The sequence below is a fragment of the Nyctereutes procyonoides genome, unplaced genomic scaffold (assembly GCF_905146905.1).
Source record: "Nyctereutes procyonoides isolate TBG_1078 unplaced genomic scaffold, NYPRO_anot_genome, whole genome shotgun sequence".
In the NCBI taxonomy this organism is placed as follows: domain Eukaryota; kingdom Metazoa; phylum Chordata; class Mammalia; order Carnivora; family Canidae; genus Nyctereutes; species Nyctereutes procyonoides.
In genome coordinates, this window is record NW_026575148.1 from 9,792,419 (window position 1) to 9,813,512 (window position 21,094).

At 41.5% G+C, this 21,094-nt stretch overlaps 1 protein-coding gene and 1 long non-coding RNA gene across 3 annotated transcripts in view; one reads left to right on the forward strand and one right to left on the reverse strand.

Moving 5' to 3' along the window:
• CHD1 (chromodomain helicase DNA binding protein 1) overlaps window positions 1-18,285 on the reverse strand; it is a 73,806-nt gene extending 55,521 nt beyond the window's left edge. The window contains exons 1-2 of one of the 2 annotated variants that reach the window (XM_055312829.1): window positions 17,796-18,285; window positions 15,641-15,831 (exon numbers count right to left, since the gene is read on the reverse strand). In XM_055312829.1, the coding sequence (XP_055168804.1) occupies window positions 15,641-15,693 (53 nt within the window). In that variant the 5' untranslated portion in view covers window positions 15,694-15,831; window positions 17,796-18,285. The remainder of the gene's footprint in view (window positions 1-15,640; window positions 15,832-17,795) is intronic. The other variant, XM_055312830.1, reaches the window with a different exon arrangement.
• A 191-nt stretch (window positions 18,286-18,476) lies between these two features.
• LOC129501653 (uncharacterized) lies at window positions 18,477-20,289 on the forward strand. Its single transcript, XR_008662776.1, has 2 exons — window positions 18,477-19,316; window positions 19,471-20,289. It is a non-coding gene; the product is annotated as an uncharacterized LOC129501653 (long non-coding RNA).
• The last annotated feature ends 805 nt before the right edge of the window (window positions 20,290-21,094 follow it).

Here is a 21,094-nt window from a genome sequence, read left to right on the forward strand (position 1 = left end):
CTCTTGAAAATTTCAGGAAAAATAAATATGTATTACATATGAATCATGTATATAGATATACATGTATAAAGGCAAAAAGTTAACAAATAGTGAATCTGGGCAAAAGATACACAAAGACTTCCATGGTACTATTTTTGCAAATTTTCTGTATTCTTCACGAGTACCCCTCCTCTATTCATCCTTTCCTTCTCCATTTGAGTTTTTCTAGATCTCCACCCCGAGATCACATAAGACACCCACCAGGATTATCTGGTACTTAGTACATGCTTAACATAAGCTAGTTGTATTGTAGAAGTGTTATTACTTAAGTCTATCCCTACTCTCTAGAACTCTGACAGACTTTAAAAACATGTGAATTAATAAACAGTTAATACTCCCATTTCTCTACTTTTCATTCAAAAATATCATAAGCCTAAATCTTTCACAAATTTTCTTGTGCTTTCTTCCCAGTTTCTCTGCCTCTATTTTTCTTCTTTCGATTTTTTTCTCTAAGTCGTCTAATTTAAAATTGTTACAGGAAAAATAATTTTGAAGAATCAGAATATCTAGAACACTCAACACTAGGTCCATTTCTGATATGGTCACAATTATCCACATCCAAGCAGCACTGGTTCCTTCCAATGATACATATAATCACCAAATCTCTAAATAATCTTTACTCGTCACCTCCCCCCCCAAAAAAATATCTTATACCCAGACAGCTTCATTCATTCATGTTATCTCTGCTTGACCCTTATGGCCCTTTCTCTCTCATTTATACTCTGGTTTAGACAAAATTTAAAATTGTTCTTCAGAGATTTCAAAATCTCTTCCTAACTATATTCTAATTTATCCTCACATCAACAACAAAAGTGTCCTTGAAGGCACATAGAGGAAGTTTTTCTAGAGTCTTTCTAAAGGAGGAAATCTTCTGGGGTCTCAACTTTAAGGAGACTTAATTCCCTAGTCAAATACTTAATTCCAACCTCAGCCTCCTATCCAGAAACCCTGTATCCCTCCAAATATCCCCTGTACTGCCATGTTTGCTCAGAGCTTACTGTTCCTTACTGCTGGCTTCAAGGTCCCTTCTGTTCCTGGCACATAAAAGTTTTTTTCTGAAGTTCAGCAATGGATCTATTTTTTGCCCATTTGCACTATTTTATTAAGGATTTTCATGGTTTGCGGGTAGGAAGTACTTTACAAGAGTTCATGTTAGCTCAGCCTTGCAGGATAAAATAGCAACATCTCCTTGCTCTGCACTCAACTCTCTGCTCAAATTAGTTCTCTAAAGAAAACACCAAGACTTACAATGGGTATGTGAGAACATATTCTCAAGTGAATAAACAAAGATTCTTCTATATTACAAGAAAATAATGTTCAAGTACTTTTTCCTTTGTTATCACAGGAATTGGAAACTATGTCTGCAACAGGACATAAAGGAAGAATGAATAAAATAGTGAATGATCTAAGAAAATGGTAACAATGAGTAGCTGCTTTCCTTGCCATCAGATCAGTGAGAGAAGAAACTGGCCCTGATAAAGGGGCAGGAATAGACTAAAAAAGCCAAGAAAGTGTTATTGGAATGGGGAAAAAAAGAGAAAGTATTATAGGAGTGAGTCTGAAAGTACCAAGGAGTAATGAAAAGAACCTCTCAAAACAACACTAAAGAAGAAGACAAAGACTGTGTATTCAAACATTATATATAAATTAGACTGCCTGTATCAAAGGCTTACATCAATGATTTCTCATTTTAATTCTATTAAATAATGTATTTATTTACTTTTGTCCCTAAGACATCAAGATTTTCTTTCCAGTTTATCCCATTTCCCTACTTTATCACTTTCAATTTTTTTTTTTAAACCGGTAGTAGGAAGGATTAGACTCGGAGGTAGGGGAGGAAAGCTATTGGACACACTGATAAAAGGTAAACTGATTTCCCACAGAAATATTAATAGAAGGTTGACAAACTTGACAAACACAGTAATATATAAACAAACAAATGTGTTTACTATTCTAAGGAACAAATATATTACACTAAATTCTCACGTCATGCCTTGTTCCCTCCCCCTGATTACTGTTTAAGAGTCAGTATCATTCAAAAGGACTTCTTTGGAGGAGTTGTGAAAGAACTTTTAACAGACCCCCAATGGGGGAAATTCAGGGCTAAACTGATGAGTGCTCTGAAGCTCAACCCTAACTTATTTTTCCCTGGCTTTCTAGCTCCTTCTTCTCATTGTTATTATATTTATGTAGGTACACCCCATTAGGCCTCAGGCTTCTGCGACATGGGAATAAACATACTTAAGGATTATTATGAAGATTTAAAGCATACAATCTGGCATATTATAGAAATTCAATACTGACAGCTATTAGAAATTTTTTAAAAAAGGCCTTTTTACTGAGTTTAAGATCAGAATCATTACATCAAGGTCTATTCTAGTGGTTCTTTGGACTGTCATAACTGTAAGTATAAATATATAAAATGCCTATGATCAAAACCTACAGATAAACTAAAATTTTTTAATACAAATTGCTTAATTAAAAAGGAGAAGATATGGTGGTTACTAATTGGTGCTTTGTGCCAGATCCTGAGTTCTCATTTAATTCTTTCAATTTCATTTAATAAATAAACAGGCTCAAAGAAGGTTTAAGTGAAGAAACCAAATACTAATACTATGATTTAAAAAAAAGTGTACAAATTTTGAATACCTATGAAGAAATAAAAGAAAATTCAGAAAAATGAAAGCCACTAAGTTTTTACCATGATAGGTGTGATTTAAATATAACATTTCTTTATATTTGTGCCATATGCCATATGTTTGTTATCTACTTGCTCCTCCCCCACTCACCCAGTATCCATTTTGTTTGCCCTTTAGTAGTACAGAACTGTCCTCCAGTTTTCACTGGTATATGTCCATCCAGCTGAAGATTAGATTTCTCAGTCTAGCTTTCAGCTAGATGTGGCCATGAGAAGAAGTTCCAGCCAAAGGGATATGGCTAGAAGTGATATGGGATTTTAACGTCACAGCTTAAATAAAGTGGTTTGCCTTAAATCCTCCCCATTTTCTTCCTGCTGGCTGAAAATGACAACTAGCAGACCAAGAGAAACCATGTATTAAGATTAAGAAGAGCAAAGCTGTCCCACTAGTCCCAGTAGCTAAATAACCTCAGGGGGTACAGCTCACTTATCTGAGAGTGAAAGAGAAGTTAAACTATTTGAGTCTCTGTGTTTTGAGGTTTCCAGTATATAAAACACTCTACCTGGTTCTCTAACATATTATAACAATGTTTATGCAATTAGCATTTTTGAAAGAATAAGTTCGGGCAGCCCGGGTGGCTCGGTGGTTTAGCACCATCTTCAGCCCAGGGCATGATCCTGGAGACCCAGGATCGAGTCCCACATCAGGCTTCCTGCATGGAGCCTGCTTCTCCCTCTGCCTGTGTCTCTGCCTCTCTCTCTGTCTCTCATAAATAAATAAATAAAAATCTTAAAAAAAAAAAAAAAAGAATAAGTTCTGTACATGGATAATACGAATTCACTGGCTCATCTCTTCAACAAACAAAAAAGTACCGAGCAAGAATCTCTAAGCAGAGACAAAAATACCATGGGAAAAAGTGAAAGTGATGAGAATCAAAGATATGAAGATAGACTGTTACCTGATTAAAGAACTAGAGATTAAGGAAATGGAATCAGGGGCAAGGCCATTTATGGAGGGAGTGATTTTTAGAACTCAGTACTGATAGTATTCCCTATGCTTGTCATTCTGGAGAATGATTCCTCTCTGAAGCAACTGATAAAACTTTCCACTCTAAGATTACTCAAAAATATCATATTCTTTATGTGACCTTCTCCAATTTCTCCAGGTACATCACTGTTCCAACCTACACATTCACAATATTTTGCTCATGTTATTAGAAATGCCTCCACAACACTACAATTATTTGGTATATGTACCTCTCTTCTAACTACATCCTGGAATTCATTAAGTCAGGGGCTTCATTTTAGTTGTTTTTACAGACCATTATTCACTTTAACAGGACTAGAGAAACAATATGGAAATTTGTAGGTATTGAGAAAATACTTAAAACTAAAAAAATGAACTAGTGGCCAAAGGCCAAAAACTTTTTGGACTATGGCAAATATTACATTTTATATCATAAAGCTGTATAGACATACACACGCATGCACACATAGGCATAAAAGTTTGATGAACTAGTATTCTCAAAAAGACATATTGTATTTTTTATCATAGTTTACACTACTGTCTTAAAGAGGAGCTGATCGTAATCCTTTAACATGCTACAACTATTTAAAATGTATTACCCTAGAATAGTCATTTAAAAAGTGAGAAGAGGGACGCCTGGTTGGCTTAGTGGTTGAGCATCTGCCTTTGGCTCAGGTCGTGATCCCAGGGTTCTGGGATCCAGTCCCACATCAGGCTTCCCGTAAGGAGCCTGCTTCTCCTTCTGCCTATGTCTCTGCCTCTCTCTCTGTGTCTCTCATGAATGAATGAATGAATGAATGAATGAATAAAATCTTTTAAAAATAAATAAAAATAAAAAATGAGAAGAGCTCGGCTAGATGATAATAAAATCAGGCTACCTTTAAATTCTGTAAAATTACATTGTATTAAAATGTTATCCACGAAGAGCTCAGCTAGATGATAATAAAATCAGACTACCTTTTTTTTTTTATAAAAGATTTTATTTATCTATTCATAGAGACACAGAGAGAGAGAGGCAGAGACACAGGCAGAGGGAGAAGCAGGCTCCATGCAGGGAGCCCGACGTGGGACTCGATCCCGGGTCTCCAGGATCACACCCCGGGCTGCAGGCGGCGCTAAACCACTGCGCCACCGGGGCTGCCCAAAATCAGACTACCTTTAAATTCTGTAAAATTACATTGTATTAAAATGTTATCCACCTTATCTTTTATTATAAACCATCAAATAAATATCAAAGGTTTGAGAAAACCTAGAACGTATCCATCCATCTGTATGTATGGTTCTGAAAACCAACTAATGCCACAGTTATAAGGCACAAAACAGCAACCCAACAGTTCCTTTTAGCATTCTAAATTACCAATCCAAGTCAAAATTCCACTAAAAACTAAAAGTACAGTATGCTTCTACCACCTTAAAGCCTCCAACTGAAATTGAGAATATAACTACTCTAACTAAATGCTAAAAAACGGTCACATTTAGCATGACTAATTTCAAAGATGACTGGGTTTAGTCGTGTTAAGAGGTGAAGACAGTAAACTCAAAAGTTTCTCTAGTAAACATTCAGGGAATCAGATGAGAAATAAAGGCTACTAAATATACATTTGAAAGGCATTAAACAATAGTTTCATAAAATAGATATAACATTTGTTGTAATATTAATAACAATACAAATCTCTAAGCCGATAATTTTGTTTCTTTTCTTTTTTTTTTTTTTTTTTTAGATAGGGGAGGGGAGTAACAGGGGGAAGGGGAAAGAGGGGGAAGGAAAGGGGGAAAGAGAGAGAGAGATGGGGAAGGGGTAGAGGGAAAGGAAGAGAGAGAATCATAAGCAGAATCCATGCCCAGTGAGGAGCCCAACTCCTGGCTTGATCTCACAACCCTGAGATCATGACCTGAGCCAATATTGGAGTCAGACATTTAGCGGTCTGAGCCACCCAGGTGGCTCCTCTAATTCTATAATTTTTAATTGTAACACGTAGACAAAGCTTAACTGATGACATTTATGTTTTCCCCATTAATTACCTATCATGCAAAAGTTTAACTTATCTAGAACCTTTATTTCTTTTTTTAAGATTTTATTTATTTATTCATGAGAAACACAGAAAAAGAGAGGCAGAGACATAGGCAGAGGGAGAAGCAGGCTCCATGCAGGGAGCCCGATGTGGTACTCAATCCCGGGACTCCAGGATCACGCTCTGAGCTGAAGGCAGACGCTCAACCACTGAGCCACCCAGGTGTCCCAAGAAATTGAATTTCAAAATAATCTTCAAAATAATTGAGTGGAAAAAATAAGAATAATAATTGAGTGGGAGGATTTAGAGACTAAACTAGACTGGCCATGAGATAAAACATGAAGTTAGATGATGTGTACGTGGGGGTTCATTTTACTGCTGTCACTACTTTTGCACATGCTTGAAATTATCATCCACAACTTAAACACTAATAATAAAATAAATGTCTATCTTTAAAAAGTTCCGTTTTAAAAAATTATTTGTTTTAAAAAAAGATGTTTGAAATATGTATACACTTTTTATTATTTTAATGAATACGGTTGCAAAACAACCAAGTTCCCAACACTGTATGCTTTACTTTCTAATAAAGTCATATGTGACTTGATATTTCATCAGTCCGCAGTATGCATGGGAGTGTGCTGCTACACATAACCACCTCCATTTACTGTGAGCCATTCAATTTAAAAAAAAAAAAAAAAAAAAGCAAAATCATCAATGTAGTATAATATGACTAACATAAGCTACTGAACACTAGGGTCAATCTTTTGTTATAAAGTACAGGCTAAAAGTGGAATAAAGACATTATTTACATTTTTTGCACCCATATACAACTGTAAGTCTTATAAAGTTTCCTTTCAGATTAAACTTCTCCCCTTTATTAATGCAACATTTACTCAACTAGAAATGGAAATACTGTAACGGTTGCATCAAATGGCAATATTCACACTATAATTAACTTCAAGCACAAAAAGAATAGTCTCTTTTCAGAGAATTTAGACTGCAACTACACTCTTGTCCAGTGGCCCCATTCCTTCACATAATATCTCTTTAGCACAGTATTTACTGCCATCTAACATCATTTTCCCGGGTATAAAAGTTACTCTTTGCTTTTTTGCCTAAGCCTGTCAAAATACCTTACCATCAAAAAAGTCACATTATCAGAACTTTTAACATGCATAAAATCTAAGATCACCCAGGTTTTACATACCTCTTTTAAAAACACCACCAAATTTCATTCTGACATTGGGCTTGATATAGAAACTGTTTACCTTATGATCAGTGACTCCCACTTTTCCACTTCTGTACACTATTACTTCTTTGTATTAACTATAATTTGGTATTTTTCTTCACTGTAAGTCTAATAGGAAAACCTCCAATTTTAATATCTCATGCAATCTACTACAAAGTAGTTGCTCAATCATCTAAATTAAGTATCTGAGGACAGAGAACTGTACCTCTGAAAGCAGCAATGAGAGATGTGAAATAGCTAATATGAATGGTTCTCATTTAAGAAAAGAGCTCCCCCCCAAAAAAAGAAAAGAGCTCCCCACTATTTTTTTTTTTTAAGATTTTATTTTATCTATTCATGACAGACAGAGAGAGAGAGAGGCAGAGACACAGGCAGAGGGAGAAGCAGGCTCCATGCAGGGAGCCCGACGTGGGACTCGATCCCAGTCTCCAGTATCATACCCCAGGCCGAAGGCAGCACCAAACCGCTGGGCCATCGGGGCTGCCCCCCACTATTTTTATGCTTTATGTCTCATCTCTGAGATACTGCAGACACTGGATGCCAGAAGCCAGTACGGTTTAGCCAGAACTTTTCATGTTTCCGTACTTTATTCTCATTGATAGTTTTTTTTTTTTTTTTAAGATTTTACCTATTTATTCATGAGAGACACACAGAGAGAGGCAGAGACAAGGCAGAGGAAGAAGCAGGCTCCCTGCGGGGAGCCTGATGCAGGACTCGATCTCACGACCTCAGGATCACCACGTGAGCCAAAGGCAGATGCTTAACCACTGAGCCACTTAGGTGCCCCTCAATGATAACTTAGAACTCAATCTATCCACAACAAAGAACTCTCAAACGCCGTTTAACATTTACTTAAAGTTGACTTTTGACCAAAGAATCACCTCATATCACAGTGACTGATAATATATATACCCTTAACAGCAATGTTCTCAGTCATTCATACATAAGAACTTGATTCTGGTACAATAAATTTCTAGAGTCTCTCTTTAAACGTGTGGTTCTGACCAGTCCATTCACATGAGTAATATTCTCTCAATGAATGTTGCATTTAGTCAGCTATCCTTCCTTACCTCTCCTTCCTTCACTTGGGACCAAACCATACACTGACTTCAGCATAACACTGAGTAACGTCAGACTGAAGAACTGCAAAGCCAGCATGTCCAACACATCCTTTATTAGGAAACTTGCACTTCTTCACTGGGGGAACTATGACCTCTGTAAAAACCTTCCTTTCCAACCCACTTCTGAATATATGCTATTTGTTCTTCCTTTCTTTCCAAACTACATAATTTCTTACTATTAAGGTTACAAAAATTAAAGAGCTCCATGAAAACTTTCCAATAGCCCATTACATTACTCCAGTACTTTGCCCAATTCTATTTTCTTTCACCTCATTTGTATACCTATACGCTTCCATGAATTTGAGTATGCTTACTCGATTGTGTGTTAAAACCAAGCTATTGCATTGTCACCTCTAAATCATAATAATCTTTTTTTAAAGACTTTATTTATTTATTCTTGAGAGACGAGAGAAAGGCAGAGACATAGGCAGGAGAAGCAGGCTTCCTGCAAGGACCCCAGGATCACACCCTGAGCCGAAGGCAGACACTCAACCGCTGAGCCACCCAGGTGTTTCCATAATAATCTTTCTTCGTTAACATGGCAAAATACTGAATGGTTCCAGGCAAAAAGCTTCTCCTACATGCATATGAATTTAATATACATACAAATCTGGGAATCTAGTTAAAATGAAAATTCTGATTCAAGAGATCTGGGAAAAAGAGGGGAGCTTTTAGGGTGAAGGAATCACTCTGCACAGTAATGGAGTAGAGGACAACTGATTCTGTGCATTTGTCAAAACACATAAAACTGTACATCAGAGAGTAAATGTAATATATGCAACTTTAAAAAACCAACTCATGTGACTGAGGAACACAGAATGGAATGCAAATTGTGCCAAATGAATCTAACTTTATTACAAATTTATGACAACCGCATTGAAGAGGGTGGGAGGAAGAAGCTAACTTTAGTAACTTTTTAGAAAACAGTGTTTTGACTGGAAACTGAAAGTCTAAATATAATATGAACCGTATACTGTACATAAACACTATATTCTAGTTGACAAATATGTTTCTTCTGGGAGCATGGCCTAAAAATTCTAAAACTGCTTTACCTGTATCTGACCTTGTGGTGCATGATGGGATGGTGGATGGCAGGTGCCAAGTTTCTCTTTGAAGGAGACTGAAGTTATAAAGGAGAAGGAAGGTTATCATGAATCCTGCAGTACAGAATTAGAGTTGGAGACATCAGTATGAACTCATGTCTACCTCAACATGCATAATGATAGATACCGAAAACTAGAGATGTGTAGATATGTTTAGTATATATACATATACTACCTAAGCTCTGTCTGGTTTTTCCACTAAGAGAACCTAGAAGTGATACTTGGGTAGCAACAAGTATACCCAGCACCCAAACCTTGGTTTCTAATACCCTTTTCTCCAATAAAAGGATCCAGGGCTCTTTAGAGAAATGGCTGATTCTAGGGCAAAAAGATAAGGAGTATATAAAAAGGATACAGAGGCCAACGTGAAAGACAACACCTGATGGGCAAGTCTAGAACAATTTGAGCAACAAAATACATACTGTACTGGATTATAACCCAAAGTAAACATATTCATAAACATAAGTCCAGGCTTATACAAATGAACGACTGAATAAATGGAGAAGACTTCTTTACAAAAGAATTCCTCTTAATATACATAGATACTCCCTCACAGCAGGAGATAGAACTTCATTCCAACCTTCCCCCCAACCATTTGAGAGAGGGCTAGACACAGTGACTTGCTTCCAAAGAATACAGTATGAAAAGAAAATAAGAGTAACTCAAAGTGGAGACCCCTGGCAAATATTATGTTAGCTAAGTGATGAAGATTAACATCAGTAATATCATGTGGATATGTGGATATTACCCTTCCCATACTATGTGACTAGAAGAGCACTTTATCTCTGTGATATTCTAAAAACTGATAACCCCAGTTTATCCTAATTTAATCTGTTTTTAAAAGATTTTATTTATTTACTGAGAGAGAGAGAGAGAGAGAGAGAGAGAGGCAGGCAGAGACACAGGTAGAGGGAGAAGCAGCCTCCATGTTGGGAACCAATGTGGGACTCAATCCTGGGACTCCAGGATCACACCCCGGGCTGCAGGCGGCGCTAAACCGCTGCCCCACCGGGGCTCCCCTATCCTAATTTAAAAACCTCAGAAAACATCCCAAATGGGGAATATTCTATAGGACACCTGGCCAGTACTTCTTAAGACTTAAGGAAATCAAGGAAAAACGGAAACTCTCACAGACCAGAGGATACTGCACAGAGTTGACAACTAAAGGCAACATGGTACCCTGGATTGAATCCTGGAACATAAGTGGCATTAATGAAAAAACCAATGAAATCCAAGTAAAGTGTGGAATTTAGTTAGTAGTTTTTTTAAAAAAGATTTTTAAAAATGGCTATAAATCTGGTTTCCCCTTCTGGAGAGTAGGAATCATAATACTGCATACATCACGGGAGTTTTAAGGATGAACTGTGATAAATCCATGTAATACTCTGTGCACTATGTGTACCATGCCTGGCTCAGAGTAAGAGCTCAATCATCATCGCATGCCACATTATTTTTGTTTCAAGAGAAATGAAATGTACTCAACCTCTTGCTGGAATGGGCCAGGAGAGACCATCCTCTGGGGGTTCCCAGGGAAAAAAATAACAACAATAACAACAACAACAAAAAGTGGCAAGATAGTGAATGACTCCAGCCAAATAAGTTCATACACACACACACACACACACACACACACACACACACACGAATTTCACATGAACACATATCACACTTTGGAATCTTGTTAAAATGAGATTCTGATTCAGGCGGACTGGGGTGGGGCCCGAGGTTGTACATTTCCAACAAGCTCCAGGTGATGCCAATACCACTGGTCCCTGGGCCACAACCGCAGCTTGAACTTTTCAGTTTATGTATTTTTTTAAATTTTCTATAAAAAAGATAGTTTTTTCCATCTATTCTTTATCTCTTCCCTGTAAAGAAATATCCTTATTTTTAAATACAGAACTGTTACCAAATGTAACCAAGCAGTCACCAAGATGTTAAATAGCAACTACTTAAACAGTATAAAAAAGGGGCAATTACACATTAACATTTGCCTCCACATTATCTCATGCCTATGTAGATAAAGTAATGTATCTGAAAGTCAAATCACACACAATTCTTTTACCCTTACCAGTCAGAAGTCTAAACACTTTCCAGTCACTAAATTAATCACAATCCTAAGAAATAGTATGAAAATTTTAGTTGAGTATTTGGAGAGTGTAACCTATTGCTAAAGCTCCTGCTCAATACCTTACTGAATTTCTAAAATGTTAAAAGATTCTAGATGATCTGAGATTAAGTATCACATACAGCATATTTGAGGGAAAAAAAAAAAAAAACCCTAATAGGAATAGATGAAGTACATACAGAGCTGAAAAACAGGGATTAACAGCAAATGGTGTAAAAGAGACATACTTTTCTGCAAATAATGACATCATGGGAAAACTTTAGAAACCAGTTTCCTTAACTCAATGGTGTCTAGCCATTTTGGTTTTATGACTTCATGTTTTCCTGCCTTTCTTAAGATGCTTCTTAGCACAAACTTTTGAAATTTAAGAATAAACTGACTTTTTTAAAAAAACTCTGAGATAACTGCAAAGTAAGCTTAAAAAATACCATTTTAACTGGCACTGCCTTTAAAAATTATTCAAATTTACTTAGGGAGAAAAACTGATTTTGATGACAACAAATCTTTCTAGTATGTGTGTACGTAAATGCAACATTTCCAAAAATGGCATACCATAGTTTTCAAAAAGACACTAACAAATAAATATATGGTAAAAAAAAACATGGCCTGTGTTCGAATTAACTTCGACTTGGTGTTCCTTAAATTTAACAGGTCCTTTAGACTAAGGGGCTTCTCAAAGCCTTTTAAAGACCCTGAAGTTTTATAAAAGGAAATTTTCATTTAGAACATTTCCACTGATATTTCCTACTCACTGCTTACGCAAAAACACTTTTAAAAAGTTCAGATCCAAAGAACTGTGAAGTATAAAAGGCCAACAAAGGTATCTTCTATAAGCCAAGAAAATTTGTGTGACATATAAAGTTCTTCTAAGTAAATATAAAAATTACACACATGTATATTTAAAACGTATTATAAATATATTAAATCAAGCACTGTTAACACTATGAAAAGCTATAAAGAAACAGAAGAATTCTAAGAATCAGGTCAATAAAGCCCAATTGCCAGCCACAGATTAACTATAAATGGTTGAGACCATTGTGGCACATCACCAACAATTTCCCTCACTCTGTAAAAATTTTTCAAAGGCACTATATGTAGACGTTAATTAAAATGATTCAAATAAATGATCAAATTCACAATTTTAGATTATTAAAAACCTAATCGATAGGCAAGGAGAGAAACTTTTCCAAGCATGAAGCATGTACTAATCCAAAAATTAGCAAAATGTGACTATGTAGTTCTGGTCTTCATCCACAAATCTATTCCTGGATTAAATCATCATTCAAGGGAACTTTATAATAAAAAGTCTAACCAGGATTTGGAAAGCTTATTTTTTTTTTTTTCTCAAATCCACACAGCCAGGAATCAGTACTTTGAAATCTTCCAACAGAATCTTTAGAAAGCTTTACTTCAGTTGTATAATAAACTTTGTGCTGAGTTTAAACTGATGTGCAGGTGCATCCTGACCCACATTTCTTAGTAAATAAGTTTCAAAATTGTCAGTTATAACATAAGCCAAAGAGACATCTTCCTGTGTATTCTTTCTCCTTTCAGAGAATAGTCATAGACCATCTTTCCACACGGAAAGAAGCAAAAAACATTTTTTAGTATAAAGCTAATTATACCAACCAAAAATGTCAGATGACTTCTTAATTTTACTTCATTTCATAATGGAATTTCCACAAAGGAAAAAAAAAAATCTAAAGCAAAAATACATTTAAAAATTCTACCCAACAGAAATCAACTTTTACTTTAAAAATTATTTATGTCATTTAAAAGCAGAATATATTTTCCCCTCCCTTCCTTCTATATTAATATTCATAGTTACTATACGCTTTTTTTGTGGTGTGTTTTTTGTTTTTGTTTTGCAAGAAAATACCACTATGTATAAGTTCACGTCCTCAAGCACCATCTCCCTTCTCTGTACTGCCCAAGTGTGAAAGCTCTGCCTGGGGGGTGGAGGGGTGGGGGTGAATGAGGGCTGAGGATTGGTAACAATGACAGTAGAGCAAAAGAAAAGGAGAGCGTAAGAGCAATAAGGAAGAAAATGAAAGCAAATTAGAAGCACACCTCCCTTCTGATAAACACCAAGGCAGTTGCAAGAACAAGATAACTTGACAACCACACTTCTCAAAAGCACATAAAAACCTATATAGTAGAAATAACTCAGAATTAGAGAATATGATTTGCAATTATTTTAAGTATGCACTGTAAAAGATTCCTTTAAGTAAACGTGATTTCACAGAGTTTAACTTTTTTCACTTACACTATCAAATCTAACTTACTACTCCCCTTTAGATATGGCAGCAAAATGCATAAAACAGTATTGGAACCAGTAAGAGCTCAGAATGTAACAGCTGAATACTCAACTAGAAGATTTAGTCTCAAGAGTCTTATTTCCTATTTTGAGAGTTTAGGTCCTGTGTTTCCTCTAGATATGTCTATTAACCATTTTGTTGCTCACTGACAAATAAAAGAATGTGGACAATGTGACTCTTTTAATCACTTAATATAGTCAATATGCCTGTAGAGATTTGAATCAAAGATGAGATTCAAAACTCTTCTAATTAGACTCTCAACTCTGGTGATTCTTGAACAACTGTATTATCCGAAACCTTATTATACTTTGTCAATTAAGTAACTGAATGTTTCAGTTCAATTCTTTTTTTTTTTTTTTTTAAGTAGAGACCTCATTCAGAGAACTAGTTAACCCAGACCTGTCAACTCAGATTTTGTAACATATAGACCAATACCTGTTCAGCTAAATAATGCTGCTTTCTATAACTGCTCCTATGTTATCTAAACAGTCTGCCCACGAAAGTTTATAAACTAAAGTACAGGGATCCCTGGGTGGCGCAGCGGTTTGGCGCCTGCCTTTGGCCCAGGGCGCGATCCTGGAGACCCGGGATCGAATCCCACGTCGGGCTCCCGGTGCATGGAGCCTGCTTCTTCCTCTGCCTGTGTCTCTGCCTCTCTCTCTCTCCCTCTCTGTGACTATCATAAATAAATAAATAAATAAGTAAGTAAGTAAGTAAATAAAAATCAAACTAAAGTACACCTAACAAGACCAGAAAAATACCAAGCTTAAAGTCAAATACTTATACCAATGCTTCCTTTTCTAGCCAGCATTTTTTCTGAAGTGCTCCCAAATGCCTGTATTTTCCTTTTTCTTGCCCATCTCATTTCTCTACCACTGTAATTAATGTTCCAGTTACACAGTATCCTATGGTACATAAAACATGATGCTAATTATAATAAACAAAATATTGAATGCTCATTATATCAGGAACTATTTTAAGCCCTTTACACATAACATATTCTCAACTTTAAATAAGATAAAAATACTGTAATTCCTATTCTGTAAGTGAAAAAAAATCAAAACCTCAGAAGTAAAATAATTTGCCCAAATTTACACAAGTAATAAAAAGTAGAACTGGGAAAAGCAATCACGCAGTCTAACTCCGATGCTCACATTCCTGATCTCTACTGATTAAGTATATACAACTGCATGGACTCCATCAATGCACAGATAACTCAAAATTTGGGGGTTACATAAAAATTTAAAGAGTCTTTGTATGTGAAGAGGTTTCTTGCATGTTAAAATAGCTTCATATGGCTTATTCTCATTAACTGTATCTTCTCTGCAAAGACATGGCCCAGGTAACTCATTCATATATAATGAAAACTCTACTTTAAAAAGAAAATTGGGGGAAAAAGGGTTGCAGTTATATTTTAACAAACGTCCAGATTAGTGTTGTCCAAAAGTACTTTTGGAGGGAGAGCAATGTTTTCTATCTGTGCTACACATCATGGTAGCCATTAATCACCTGTGGGTTTCCGCACTTGACATGCGTCAAGTGTGACTAACTGCGCTCTGAATATTTTGTAACCTTAAATAGTTTAAATAGCCACATGTGGCTACTGGCTACTATACTGGACAGGACAGGTATAGAAGACAAAACGCCAGAAAAAAGGTGAGTTAAGAACTCCTTACTGTCTTTATTTGAAGAGTGCTCGAACAAAGTTATTTAAATGTCTTGTTTTACTTGCTCTATTTTCAATTAACTGACCCAAACAATATAAACCAACAAAGAGACTTCAGCAACCTAAACTTTCTATATTTAAATTCTTCTTTGTGCATTTCAATGAAAAAAATAAAACCTGTATTATCAACAAAACTTCAGGTATCAGAAACTTTTTACTGTTTGGATAGCTAAGAGGAAGAATCTGATCTGAAAACTCTGCCACCTACTAGGAAAACTAAAGAGTCATGTTAAGTTTTACATTCTCTTCCTAATAAGTGCTTGATAATAAAGTGCTTACCTTGATTCTCCACTACTGTTTCTAACACTTTCTTCATCACTGTGTCCATTCATTGTAAATATCAAGAAGTTTTAAAATATAAATCTTCTCAGTTTAAAAGATGAATACAAATATGAACTCCTTTAACATCAAAAATTCACGGATGAATTTTCTCCAACATTCACAGGCTTCCTGGGCCCTTTCTGATTCACCTAAAAAAAAAAAAAAAAGAGAGAAAGTAAGAAAATTTCTTATAGAGAAAAAGATTAGTCAATCTATTTAGAACTTACAAAAATCTACCTCAGTCAATTAGAGATGGTAAGGAAGGGGTAGGAAGGAGTCCTTCCCTCGAAATACTTAGGCTTCTATTAACTACCATCCTGACTACGGACTAGAATTTAGCACCACGGCTTATTTCTGACAGAAGAAATTAAAAATCTGTGGAGTGATATAACTTTTAAAGTGACTGCAACTGTGTATCAATACACACATATACACATCATAGATGAATAGACAAGTACAGTCAAGTGGCAGTATGTGACCTGCATCCCAAGAACAGAACGTGTTCTACCAAATGAAGTCTTATTAGTTACTTGGTCCAACAAATGAATGGGGCGGGGGGGGGGGGGCGCATTACCTTTAATCAAGCGCTAATTCCTCTTACCGACAACTTCATACACTTGAGGGAGGGAAAGTTTCGGAAACGATCACGTAAGAACAGAGTAAAAGGTACCCTATACTTTCGGCGAAAAACGTACAGGTCAAAACAAACGTGTTCTCCCACAGGTAAACCGAGACCGGGGTGATAACGCTTAAACAGCATTCATCCAGTCTGGACTCGCAGAGGCTCCGTTTAAAAAAAAGAAAGAAAGGCAGTGGGATACACTGTAGGATTAATCAAGAAGTGGGCTTGGGGTGGGTAGAAATCCCGAGCCAAGCAAGACCCGGGCATCTGCGCCTCTGGAGACAGCGGCGCACTGGAGAGTCACCTACGAGCCATCCGCGAATAAACAAAGGAGATCTCTGGCAGGGGAGGGAGAGGAAGACGCGGGGGAAGGAGACGTCAGATCCTTCCCCGGCCCCCAAGTACCGGGGCGGGCGGCGCGGGGCGCGGGGCGCGGGGCTGTCCGCCGGCCTCCCGCTCCCACGAGCCCTTCGGGGGCCCGCGGCGCGGGGCGCGGGGCGCGGGGAGCGGGGAGCGGGCGCTGCCGGGCCGGCCGCGGCGAGTCCGCCTCGGAGCCCTCGGGGGAGCCCGGCGCGGGGGACCCCGCGACACACGGCCACAGCCACAAAGTGGCCCCCGCTCGCTCCGCGCGCCCAGGGCCCGGGTCCCGGCGGCCGACGGGCTTGGCCGCCGAACAATGACGCCGCACGGAGCCAGGACCTCGGCCGCCCGGAGTCTGTCCCCGCCGACAAAGTTCGCAACTCCGCCCGCTCTCCCCGGCGGACTCCTCCTCGCCCTTCAAAATGGCTTTCCCCCCGCGTCGCGACTTCCCTTTCCCCCGTCCTCCTGCTCCCGCGGCCAGCGCCGAGCGCCGAGCGCCGCCGGGCCCCGGGCGGACGCGGCCGAACAATGACTCCCGCGGCCCCAAGTCGCTCGACCTCCCCGACCCTCCTCCTCCGCGCCCGTCGCGCACCGGCCGCTCCGCCGCCGCTAAGTTTTCCGAGCGGCCCCGGCCCCGGGGGCGGCCGCAAAAGCCTGCCCCGCCGCCGCCGCCGCCCCCGCCGCCCGCCGCCCGCCCGCCCGGGGCCTGCAGCCCGGTCCCAGGGGCGCGCTTCCCGCCTCAAAGTTCCCGCAGACCCGCCCCGCGCCCTCCCGGGCTCGCCCGGCCTCCCCCCCGCCTGCCCGCCCGCCCGCCCGCCGCTCCCCACGTGCTGGGAGTCCGCGTCGCGGCGGGACCGAAGCCCCGGGCCGCCAGCCGCCAGCCGCAGCCGGGAGGCGGGGAGGCCGGGAGGCCGGGCGAGGGCCGAGGGGCCGAGGGGCCGAGGGGCCGGGAGGCCGGAGCTCCGCCGCCCCCGCCCGCCCGCCCGTCCGGCGCCGGGATGCGCCCGCCGCTCACACGCCCCCCGCGCGCCGAGCCCGTCAGCCCGGCCTCGCCCGCCGCCCGCCGCCCGCCGCCCTCCCCGCCACATCGCGACCCGCCCGCCGCCCGCCGCCCGCCGCCCCCTTTCTTACCGGCGGGCGTGCACGGCTCCGCGGGGCGGAGGGAGCCGACCGGGCTCCGCGGCCTCCCCCGCGCCCGGGCCCGCGGTCTCCGCCGCCGAGCGAGTCCCCGCGGCTCCGGGCGTCTCGGGGTGAGCAGGAGTCCGTGAGGAGCCGGAGGAGGAGCAGGAGCAGCAGGAGGAGGAGGAGGGGGAGGAAGAAGGGGAAGGACAAGCCCCGGGCCGCCGCCGCCGCCGCCGCCGCCGCCGCACCAACGCGCGATCCCCCCGCGGAGCGGATCCAACAATCAATTCATTATTGAAGCACCAACGGCGAGGAAGGCAGCACAGGCGACAAGTAACGAGCCGTCGTCGTCGCCGCCGCCGCCGCGGCCACGCGCGCGCTCCCGCTCCCGCCGCTTATCGGCTCCCGGCAGCCGCCATGACGCCGAGAGAGCGAGCGCAACCGCCGCCGCCGCCGCCGCCGCCGCCGCCGAGGTCGCCGTCGCCTCCGCCTCCCGCGCGACGTCAGCTCCTCGGCTCGCTCCCCGGCTCCACTGGGCGCGAGGCGGGCGGGCGCGCGCACGCCGGGCTTCTCGGGCGCGCGCGCGCGGGCGGGGGGCGGGGCCACGCCGCGGGGGCCGTCGGAGCGGGGGGGGGCGGGAGGGAGGCTATTGGCGGCGGGGGCGCGCACGCGCGGGGGCGGGGGCGCGCACGCCGGCCGCGCGGGGGCCGCCGGACTCTGGCCGCCGGGGCTCGCTCGGGCGCCCTCGCTTAGCGGCCGGGGATTCGGTTCCGGGAAGCGGGAGCTGCGGGCTAAGGACGTCGCGGCGGAGGGACTGAGAGGCTACCGGGGGAGCGGCGGGCTGCGGGGCGGGGAGGGGGATGCTCTAAACGACGCGGGGGCTCGGGGCGCCCCGGGAGGGCCAGGCCGGGGTCCTGTGCGCGGTCTGGGGGCCCAGGCCTCGAACCCTGCTCCCGGGAGTCCCGACGGGGGGGTGGCGGTGTGCCTCCCCCCAGGCGGCCTGGGAACCCGGCTGTCGGGCAACTGCGCTCCCCCCCGCCGCCTGCCCCGCTTCGGCGCCGGTGGCACAGGCTCCCGGCGGGGCCGCCCAGGAGCAGAGAGAGAGACCGGGCTGCTGCTGCCGTGACACCTCCTCCTCTGTGGAAAGGCTTTCACGGCCCTTGTAGGCGCCTGCCCGCAGGCGGGGAGGAGGGCGCCGTGCAGGCTCGCTGCACAAAAACAGCTCCCGGGACGCTGCTGACTGTGTCCAGCTGGCCCGCTGCTACTTAGTTGGCGGTTTCTTGCATAACTGTGACTGCGGGTCTCAGTTACAACCCTTTTAAGGGTCGGAGGAAACACCCTTTCCAGCGTGGCGCTGCTGTCCGGCTTCACTCGTGTTGAGAGCATTCCAAGATTTTATTTATTTATTCATAGAGACACAAGACACAGGCAGAGGGAGAAGCAGGCTCCACGCCGGGAGCCCGACGGTGGGTGGGACTCGATCCCGGGACTCCAGGATCAGGCCCTGGGCTGAAGGCAGGTGCTAAACCGGTAGGCCACCCGGGCTGCCCGAAAGCATTTCTTTAAATCCAAATTCTTGTAGACTTTCTCCACCTGCCCCCTGCCCCCCCCGCCCCCCCCCCCCCCCCGCAGTCCTTTGACTCAGGCCAGGTTAATGATCAAACTCTCTAATCGTTTTCTCCAGATTTGGTGCCAAGGCCCACCTTCCAAGGCAGAGGAGCATGAATGTGGTAGCTGCGTTCTCAAAACGATCCTTTTCATCTCTTCGGAAATAACTTCTGTTTTAGTCCACCAGCTGCTGGAACAGTTTGGTTTAGAGGCCTCAGAGAGATCTCAAAACATCATCCCAAGTATGTGGAAGGAAGTAGGAAAAGGCAAACAAGTACACGTGGTCTGCTAAAATACATGTATATATATGTACATGTTTATCAATAAGTAGTAAAACAAAATGTAGCACTGCCATCATTTGTAAAACGAGCTGTGCTCAGCCTCTTTTTCTTGTATCTTTTTTTTTTCCTAATTACTAAATCGCTGTAATGCTGGGTTGTGAAGAAGATCGTAACAAGTAATCCATTTTTGAAGTCCCGAAAAGTAGAGAGGAACTGCCAGTGTCTAATATTAAAGGTGATAGTAATTCAAAATTAATGATGAAGGTGCCTTAACGATTGGAGCTTCCTGTGCCTCACACCAGTTTCTTTATTGGATTACTAGAGTGGTAAGTAAAAGGGAAAAGCCCCAAGAACACAGTAACCATGGCAGTTAAAGAATTCTGGAATCAGAAGAAGGATGCGGATGATAAAGTCTTGAATTAATATCTGTACTACATTTTATCATTATCTCACAAAAAAAAGGATTGTACGAGTTACATGTGTGTTTTCTGAAAGCACATCACAAGCTTCTTAAACTATGCCATTTGGACGTAATATACTACACGTAAACTCTGTAGACGCTTTTCTTGCAAAATAAGTCTTAGTAAATTTGTAATAAAATATTGAACCTTGGATATTTATATTTCCGTTAATATAATATTCTTTATGACTGCACAGAATTTTATAATTGCCATTGAGAATGTGGAGAACTACAAGGTAAGTGGAAAATGGGAACAATCTTGCCAGTTAAGTTTTTTAAAAGCTATTTTAAAATGAATAAGGCAAGAGTTATTTTCTTGACCATTTGTTATCTGAACAGTTAAGTTTTTAGTTTCACTTTGTGTGAACAGACTCTGTCCTTATCTCTATTGGTACTAAAAACAATAGACAAACAGTTGATAATCTCAGCACATGACTGGCAAAAATCCCTGAAAATTAATGGCAACCAGGAAGTCTTTATTATTTCCCATTTGAGAAATTTCATATTCTTTGGAAAACATACTATTTTTACAAAATCTAGGACAGCACTTTGTGGGTCCTTGATTCTGTTACGCTCTTCTAGGACTAGTTAACTGACGGGCATCCATAGATGGAGATAGAGTAAGAACCACTTATCCAGAATTGTGAAATGTTCAACATAAAGGCAACGATAACTCTTGCTTTTCTCATGAATATTTTGGATGCCAAGATAGGATTTCAATTGCATAATTATGTTCTTTTTGCCGAGAGGATTTGTGTATGAGAAGCTGCTAAAACAATCAGAACAATATTAAAATAGCCTAGAATCTAAAACAATGTCGTCATCCCCAGATCCTTGCCAAACAGTGGAATAACTTTCCAAATATACTTAAATTTACAAAGTTCTTTATAAATAGAACCCATGAAATCCTATGTCACCTTATAGTGAAAATTTACATTTTTCTGTGTTTTTAATTATTA